The sequence below is a fragment of the Pomacea canaliculata genome, linkage group LG5, assembly GCF_003073045.1.
Source record: "Pomacea canaliculata isolate SZHN2017 linkage group LG5, ASM307304v1, whole genome shotgun sequence".
In the NCBI taxonomy this organism is placed as follows: domain Eukaryota; kingdom Metazoa; phylum Mollusca; class Gastropoda; order Architaenioglossa; family Ampullariidae; genus Pomacea; species Pomacea canaliculata.
In genome coordinates this window covers 1,971,936-1,980,644 of record NC_037594.1, presented here as the reverse complement: position 1 = coordinate 1,980,644, position 8,709 = coordinate 1,971,936, and the positions used below count along the sequence as shown (strand labels likewise).

Below are 8,709 nucleotides of genomic sequence, written 5' to 3'. Positions count from 1 at the left end.
ACTTGTAGGTCAGTGTATTTCGGAAATGCTCCTATTCAATGCAAACTTTGTGTTGTCGAGTAGTCATACATTTAGTGTTGGTATAACAACAAATGTGAGGACGTCATAAGCAATTTTAAAAGGTGTAAAATTCCAAGTGAAATATGTAAACGATCAGCTCCGTGAAATAACAATATTATTTTGGAAGACAAGACAAATTCTATTAAATGTGAAAATGAATAGTCAATACTAATCATTTATAAAGAAATGCTTAATGGATTTTGGTGTCTGCCAAAAATCTTAAATAATGTAAAAAGCGGAATTTCTCGTAGCGACCTACATCCAAACTGGCGTTTTGCTTTATTACAGGATTTCAATGTTCATATAAAGATAAGTCACTATGTTCAGAGGTGTTGAACAAGTGCAAGATACTGCATTATTAATGTTGTGCTCGGCTCTAATTGCAAATAGAATAGGAAAAACTAAAACAACAATCACATTACTAACCACTCACCAAAGTCTCATTCATCTACTCAATGCTGTTCTTTTGTTGCTATTACTTTCCGTTTTGTACTTTGTGAATGTCAGCCTCTAGTCTAGTACTTTTGAGACTATATTGGCGCAAAGATAAAGATCATTTCAAACAACTTGCGCTGAAGTACAGAACCGATCCTGTATAAGTAGTACTTGTCATTATGCTATTTTTATCGGTAAGCTCGGAAATATTTCCTGTCACCAGCAGCAAATTGAAACTCGTGTTATTGGTCGAGCTTGAAACGATGCGAGTGTTCGGGCCAATCCCTTGAGATACGAGTGGCCATCAGTTCTCTTTGATGACTGTCTTCATACAAGCTCTTTGCCAGTTGTCTGTAGGGGTGACTTGCTTTGTCAAGTAAGCCAGCGGAGCTGTCGGGACCAAGTTGGACGAGCAAAAGGTGATTTTATTTATGTTGATTCCTTCAAAGATGTGTTAGGTTTTTGCATGTTGTGACCTGAGGACTAAGCAGCATTTAATTTCCACCCTCTCTTCTTCCTTTTCTTCCTTTCATCTCTCGCTCTCTCTCATAGTATGGTGGTAAATGACGAATTACCGTAAATTTCGGACTATAACAATTCTTTCAACATTATCTGTGTGCAATTCTTCTTATCTTGAATGGCTTGTTTTCTGGATGCTTAAAGCTGCGCGAAACTGTTTCAGCATTAACATGAGCTTTTTTAACTGGTGGAACCAGTTGGAAAGAGAGTGGTACCTTTGTACCTGCTACAAAAAAACTTAGCATTTTTTTCTTTGTACTAATAAAATAGGGTGCGCCTTTCCCAAGCACAATGAAAACATCGAAGAGCGGACATCTGCTGGTCGTCTTCTGTATGCTGGTGATTCTCCTGCCTGCTGGCCATCCAGTAAACGGCTGTCCTGACTCCTGTACCTGCTTGGGTGGCTTCGTCACTTGCTTCAACTTCACGGAGTCCACTCTCCTGGCTTTACCTCTGGACAGCGACACTGTGGTCCTGAACGGAGGCAACATCCACAGTTTTCCGGTGGAATTTCTCAGCAGACTACCTGACATCAACTTGCTGGACGTTCAGTCCTCGGAAGTTGAGGTCATCGTCGGCGGATCTTTAGCAGTCAACGGCCTCCAGCAGCTGGCCATCACGGACTGCACAATCGGAAGTCTTGGGAAAGGTGCGTTCAGTCAGATGCAGTCCGTGAACCAGCTCATGTTATCAGAGTCCCGGGTGGGAGAAATCCAGGTAGGGGCGTTCGACGGCTTGAGCGAGATCGACGAGTTTAGCATCTCATCCAATCAGATTGGACACCTGCAGCAGCACGCTTTTGCTAATCTGTCCAGCATCCTCGCATTCAGCTTCTGCAAGAACAACATCTCCAGCTTTGCTCCTGCGGCGTTTGGAGCTTTGAAAGACGTGAGGCGAATCGACATTTCTTACAACAGAGTTTACCATCTCGAGGGCAAGGTCTCGGAGTTGCTGGCTGCACCCACTTTCGAACTAAGTTTTCACTCCAATCAATTTCCATGTCGTTGCCAGCTTTTGGACATGTTTCCCGCCCCGTACATGTTTAGGTTTATGTCTGAAAACTGGTGCATAGGAGCTGGAAGTGGCGGTGCAAAGAACACGACACTTCTAGACTTGGCTGCCAGCGGGGCCTGCAAAGGTGAGTCCACGGTAACAGGGGTCAATATTCTCACCTCAACATCCGGGGATGCGCACCCGTTGAGATCTTCGAGGGAGCCAGATTTTGCTGCTAAATCCACAACGTCGACCGCGAGCTACACGCTACGACGGACCGTGAAACGTCATCACGTGATCACGACCCCTGCAACCTCCATCACAACCCCCGCGGGTACCGCCTCGTCTGTACGGAGCCGCTTCAAAGACTCGATTCATCAGAAGGACTACGGGATGGGAAACACCGGAAGTCGTCTGCACCAAACTCTTTGTGCCTTGTTTGTGGCCACAGTCGTGGCCAGTCTGGTGGCAGACGTCAGCAACTGTTGACACGAGGGGCGCGAACTGTCGTACACTGGGCGCCAGGCATTCTTCGGATTGTAGAAGTATAGGGATTGTCAGTGGTCATAGCATGGAAGGTTGGTGGAGTTTATGTTAATGATGTGAGTGAACTAGCTGCCCTTGGTGCTTGATATGTTGTGTGGGATGTATATACGATGTACATGATGGCCAGTGTGCACTTTAAATGAGGCGTGTCCGCCTTTCTCATGCACGCACAACACACACACACTTGCATATCCAGTCTAGAGCAAGCATACTAAACTGCTAAATGATTGCTGTGTTACATGTACTCATTATATTCAATAAGTCGGTGTCAAATGCAAAGATGTGTTACTGAAGTGCGAGACAAAGTTTTGTGAATGCTTCTTAGGTTTTAAAATACACTGTCCTTTCTAATTTCTATGCAAATTGTGAACCATTTTCATGACAAAGTATCGTTAAAACTGTTAGTCAGTAGTGGACAACTTCTGTAATCCTACATGAACACTAAACTGTATTGCATGTGATATGCATCAGTAATCTCTACTGGTGTTCTGGCCAAGCAAACAGGTTACTGGGACATGTGAGCTGCTGAGGTCAGAGTGTAGGAAATCCAGTCATAAACTAAGGAAACGCTTCTAGTGCAGAGAAAGAAAATGTTTATTGTGTACAAGCTTCCGGTAAATGAAATGAGGCAAAGGGCGTGTCCGACAATTGTTTTTGCATGAATTGAATGAAAGTGGCAGTCATTAAACTACTTCATTCACATGAGACTGCTAGCTGACTGTTACACATTAGTCATGTAGCCGAGCTCTCAGTCCTTGGATTTCAATTTTAGTGACTGGGAAAGGTTTTCCCGAGAAGAAATGGATGTTTTTGTCTTGTGGTGTCAACCTTTAATGCAGCATCCACTTCACTTCTTGAGATTTAAGAGATAAGATTGGTGCTTTTATTGCTGTCATTGTTGCGATTGTCATGTTCATAATTCTCTGATTGTGTTGAAGAATCGTTTAAATAACATTGTTTCTGGTTTGTCCTCATCCACCTCCATTTTCTTGTTCCTTCTTCCTATAGATTTCCTGTTCCTGCGCTCCTCCGTTTTCTTCTTCCGAAGTTTCTATGATGTTCACCTTACTTTACCACATTAAAAAGAAATTCATGTATGGGTTGTTTTCATAATATTACACTAGAAGGTTATACATATTCTCTTTTACGAATTACAAGAAGCAATCTGACTTATAGAAGAATAGACTGGTTCTGATTCATCAACTGAGACTACTTTTAAAACTAGTGAATTAAAAGTCCAGAGCTGCCTTGTAGTTTAGGAGTTGAAGTAAGAACAAAGCAGCATCATACACTTTAACATTCCAATGTCTGTAATTAATTAACTGGACGGCCAAGAGTAGAGGAAAGATTTGTAAAAAGTCGAAACAATGATGTAAGATAGTTAGATGACATGGCTAATCTCGGACCAACTGGATCTTCACCCATCTGTCTTTTGCTGGGGAGAAGAAATTGCACGGTCTGGACATAACTGTACTGTCAGCGCGTTGCCAAGATACTACAATAACCGAACATAAAAAAAAATTAAGAAAATTCCAAGTTGCAGTCCTCTGTGGACATTGTCTGGGTGGAGGCTATACGACTTGTGGAGCAATGTTCATGTCAGCACACATTTAAAATTACTATATCAAGATTTTAAAATGTTAAATGTGAGCGGAGCACTACTATCACCGGAAGTTTCCAGAGGAGACTCCATTAGTCTTGCTAGAGGATCAAATGGCACCTAACAAGCATCATGAATGTCTAATCCTGATGTCAGAGATGTCAGGTCAACAATATCACGTGACATAGACGTGTCCTGACCTCTATAAATGTCTATATTCGGTTTGTAGACGGGTTGATGATTTGTTCTTTCAGCCTATATCTCTCATGTCTACTTTTGTTTCCAAAGAGAACTGAGTATACTGTTGTTGTTAAGACGACTTTTCACCATTGTGCTTAACATTGTCCTTGTTGTCACTTTCGTGAAGTTTAGAATGTCCGCCTTCATCTTGTGTTTTGCAAGCTGCGTTACTCTCAGGCGTTTCCGGTGGGTGGGTGGTAGATCCACAGAACCTAAACACATGTGGACAGTTAGCTGTATAGTTTCCAAACAGATTTTGTCCGATTCCTGATCACACTTTTGGTTCCTGCAGTGGATGGGAACTGATTCTACAATGTGAGAGTCAGAAACTGTTTCCAGAGTCTGGACATCTTCAGCGACGTAACCAACATTATCTTGACCAGAAAGCTGTCTTGATTTTTTCGTCATCTGATTGGTCCATTTTATCAGCAAATGTAGCAGCAGCAGCATTTTCGACAGTTCCTAGTTCACTGTAGTGTCTGACGCCATGTTTGTCGTTCCCAACGCTCGTTTGATTGTCGCCGTTGGTGTCGGGGTTGCGGAGGCTGTAGTCGGTGCCGCTCGCCACACCTGCGGAGCCACAGGTGTCGATGGAGGATCGCGACTGGCGCCAGACCGTCAGGGTTGAACCCACGGCACTGACCAGGCTTGTCCGGGGCTGCAACCTGACTCCACTGAACTTGAACCTCAGACGTCGGACCAGAGTCTTGAGATGACCCCGCACCTGCGCAGGTAGGAGAGCAAAAGCCGTTATGTGTGATACCATATCGCACACAGGATCAGCAATAACTGTCCATATTTACACTCTGGATGGACAGTCTGTGACAGCAAGAGGAGGTCATCTATTGAGGTCAAAAGATAGGTTTGTTATAGTCGTGTCGATTAAAATCGAAGAAGTTCGCTGTGTTGGATGTTTTGGTAGAGTTGGACAGAAGAGATATTAAAGCTTTTCTTTTAAGGTCTATTTTCATTAACAATTTTTTAAAACGTTTGTTTTTTTCAACAGTAAGTTTTAGAGATCAACAGAACATAAGGCATAACAATACTTGCCTCTCCATTGAAGAAGCAAAACATCAGTGCCAGAACAGCTCCCTGCGAGGAATTAACAAATATACTTTTTTTAGGGAGGGAAGGTGTTGCAAATAGGCATTCACTAATGTATGTGTTTTATTTCGTCCATTCCTCTATCGAGGTGCGTGCGAGTGTGTGAATGAGAGTGTGAGTGTATTTAAAGAAAAGAAAAAGGAGTAGAAAAAGAACATACTGCTTATGTGTTTGCACAAATAAGCACAAGTTGTATGGTATGAAAGACCGGAAATAGTTCATTTAGGTATTTTTTTTTATCTGTCACCACTACCCAATCCCTGGCCCCTGACCTCCGGGAATGTCCTTACCTGCAGATTCATGATGGCTGCACTGCACACCTCGTATACATAGAATCCCTGGTCAAGGGCTGGGGTCGGTAGATGATGAAGAACTGCTGCAGGCCGAAGAGCGGGACGAGGATGAGCATGGCCCTCAAGCTCCGCACCACCAGGGGTCGATCCTCTCGATGGGTCCGCAGCTGACGCAGCATCACCCGCATGATGGCCAACAGGAACAGGAAGTTGATCTGGCGAGCAGAGGTGTATCTTTAGTGAAGGGAGGAGGGAGAAAGCAAGAATTCTAGAAGCAAGAGTCAGCGGCTTTGTTTTATAATGAAGAAGTCTGAGGACTAACTTACTGCTATGCAAGCCACTGTGGGTCCATCTATGATCCACTCCAGTCTCCCGGCATCAGCTAGCCAGCACCGCCTGCAGACAAAGTCACGTGGACATCACGAAGCTACACACTGAGGACAGTCCATGTTTGCTAGCTGTTTATTTTACTTATTACTATGTTTTACATCCTATGTAATTTTGATCCCTCATGGCGACTTCAGTCCACCGTATGAAACATGAAGCAACTCTGTCTTTATTTCAACTGGCACTGTTTTCTTCAAGGCTAGACCAAATTTCTGAGTAGACATATTAAAAAGCAGATAATAAAGTAGTTTCTATTTTATACGTTTGATATTATTCTCCTCGCCTTAGCCGTTCACTTTAGCACTACAGGTAGTCCTCGGGTTACGACGGTCTCGAGTTACGTCGTTTCGTGGTTACGACGCTCATTCCGACTTACGAGGTCAGTGCTTCAAAGAAAAGGAAGGCCATCACCATGGAGGTGAAAGTGGATATCATAAGGCAATCTGAGAAGGGGGAAACAGCAACAGAAATTAGCAGGTCATTAGGACTTAGTCGTTACACAGTAGCTACAATTATCAAGGATAAAGATCGCATCCTTGAACACGTGACAGGATCTGCTCCTATGACAGCGACAGTGATAACAAAGCATACTGTACTGCACAATATTGTACTGTACTTATGTTTATTGATAATTATGTAGGGTACTGTGTTAGGATAGGTGTTTGGATAGGCTAAGTGTTTGCAGTACTGTACTGTTATTATGGTACAGTACTGTATGAACGTATGATCCGACTTACGTCGAAATTCGGTTTACGACGCCGCGTTAAGAACGGATCCCCGTCGTAAGTCGAGGACTACCTGTATAGTGAAAAACGGTGAAGATCATCGGTACAGGAACAGAGGACAAGATGCACACGCACGCGCACCCACACACGTGAACGATAGAATATGAAAATCTATTTACATTACTACCTACTCGTCATTTTTGATGGTGATACGAACAACCGTGTAGACCACTGTTATAAGGAGAGGCATGCCTGAAAAAAAACATTTAATTCAAAACAAGAATGAAAATATCTTGAAATGGTCATAGTTCTAGAGAAAACTTACTCTCTGTAATTATTTTTGGTTTACACTCACACACTTATTACTTTTGTTGTTATAAGGAAGGGTATGAAAAAGGACTAGCATTATGGGAAATAGGTTGTAGAAGAGGTGCGTTTTCAGTGCACGTTTAAAGGAGTTAATAGTGGGTAGGTGGCGGGTATGGAAAGGGAGAGAGTTCCATTGTTTCACCGCAGAATAACTGACTTTCCATTGCAGAATAACTGAATAATAATATGGAAGTGTCCTGACCCCAACCAACGAAGTAAAAGAAAGTCATGGAGGATATGTGTCTCAGGGAGTTGAACATGATCCAGGTGAGGTACACGCCTTCACAGAACATCCAGAAAAACGTGGACATGAGGGAACTGCGGGACATGATGTTCAACACCTTGCAGGTCACCTGCACACGAGGCAATGGATGATGACCGACATAATAGGTAATGATGTTGGTGTGTGTGAGATAGATAGATATTGCACTGGTCCGCTTATCTGGTAATAAAATTCTTAAAGCTAGGGGTGATTGCATACTAGAGTAACAATAGTTGAAGAAAATGTCATGGAAACCGTGCATCGAGAAAAAACCAGGGCAAGCTAGAAACAGATGGCACATCCAGACAGACGTATGCCTGTTCAGACACGAGATTCAAACCTTGGATTCTGCAGTGGTGACAACCTTACCATAACACCACCATACCGCCTCGTCTTCTCCACCACCACAACCCCAACCATTACTCTCATCTGTGTTTTTAGCAGTTTAAAATATTCTCACCTGGTGATGGAGGATGGCGCTGTCTGTCATTATACTCTCGCTGACCAGTGCTTCCCACAACAATGAACACAGGCCAGACAGTGCCAGCGACACGAACAGGTTGATGTGCAGCTTAATCCGCACCTGGCTCCGTAAAGGTCTGTAACAAAAAGGGAAATCTCTGAGGAAACTGTTTTTGCTTTCTGGACTGCTGCTTCTGTTCTCACATCATCTGTAAGACAGAGACATCAACACACGGTGTAAAGGTGTACACAAATTAGAAATCGTGTCAGTGTGCATTATTTCTATTCAGCTGTGTAGAAAAAAACAACTTTCTAGATCTTTGACCATTTACCGAGACTGTTTACCTGATGATGCCGAATGTTTACCTGGTGATGCGAATGTTTACCTGGTGATGCTGAAGATGGCGATGGACGGGATGAGCAGCGCAATGCTGAAGCCCAGGAAGGACAACTTGAGTTTTAAGATAGTGTGGTGATCATAGTCCTGGGCAAGAAACATGAGGACACCATTTACCACAACAACCAGTAAAACTAAAGTCTTTCCGTGTACGACTTGTGAAATGTTTGTGGCAGCAAGATGTCATTAAAACCATTGCTGCACTTCCTCAAATAAAAGTTTATATGAGAAAGAAATTTGCCATCAGCAGCCATTGCGAAGATCCTGAAGTATATTTAATATATTATGCATAATGTTGCAGAGCCACTCAGAGGAGA

The 8,709-nt window shown here is 43.1% G+C and overlaps 3 protein-coding genes across 5 annotated transcripts in view; 2 read left to right on the top strand and 1 right to left on the bottom strand.

Moving 5' to 3' along the window:
- Window positions 1–734: 734 nt before the first annotated feature.
- On the top strand, window positions 735–3,650 carry LOC112564282 (leucine-rich repeat-containing G-protein coupled receptor 5-like). Its single transcript, XM_025238981.1, has 2 exons — window positions 735–914; window positions 1,285–3,650. The coding sequence occupies exon 2, from the start codon at window positions 1,306–1,308 to the stop codon at window positions 2,494–2,496; it is 1,191 nt and encodes a 396-aa protein (XP_025094766.1). The 5' UTR covers window positions 735–914; window positions 1,285–1,305; the 3' UTR covers window positions 2,497–3,650.
- Window positions 3,651–3,781: 131 nt separating this feature from the next.
- LOC112564281 (calcitonin gene-related peptide type 1 receptor-like) overlaps window positions 3,782–8,709 on the bottom strand; it is an 8,413-nt gene continuing 3,485 nt past the window's right edge. For all 3 annotated transcript variants that reach the window (XM_025238977.1, XM_025238978.1, XM_025238980.1), the window contains 8 exons: window positions 8,382–8,479; window positions 7,994–8,132; window positions 7,474–7,624; window positions 7,094–7,154; window positions 6,117–6,186; window positions 5,788–6,005; window positions 5,444–5,485; window positions 3,782–5,117 (listed from right to left, as the gene is read on the bottom strand). In XM_025238977.1, the coding sequence (XP_025094762.1) occupies window positions 5,796–6,005; window positions 6,117–6,186; window positions 7,094–7,154; window positions 7,474–7,624; window positions 7,994–8,132; window positions 8,382–8,479 (729 nt within the window). In that variant the 3' untranslated portion in view covers window positions 3,782–5,117; window positions 5,444–5,485; window positions 5,788–5,795. The remainder of the gene's footprint in view (window positions 5,118–5,443; window positions 5,486–5,787; window positions 6,006–6,116; window positions 6,187–7,093; window positions 7,155–7,473; window positions 7,625–7,993; window positions 8,133–8,381; window positions 8,480–8,709) is intronic.
- Window positions 7,510–8,709, top strand: part of LOC112564283 (calpain-7-like) — a 24,612-nt gene continuing 23,412 nt past the window's right edge. The window contains 1 exon segment of the mRNA XM_025238982.1: window positions 7,510–7,661. Within this exon segment, the coding sequence (XP_025094767.1) occupies window positions 7,639–7,661 (23 nt within the window). The 5' untranslated portion in view covers window positions 7,510–7,638.

Bases quoted from the DNA above. Each gene is read 5' to 3' on its own strand.
- LOC112564282 (XM_025238981.1), top strand. From the start codon at position 1,306: ATGAAAACATCGAAGAGCGGACATCTGCTGGTCGTCTTCTGTATGCTG.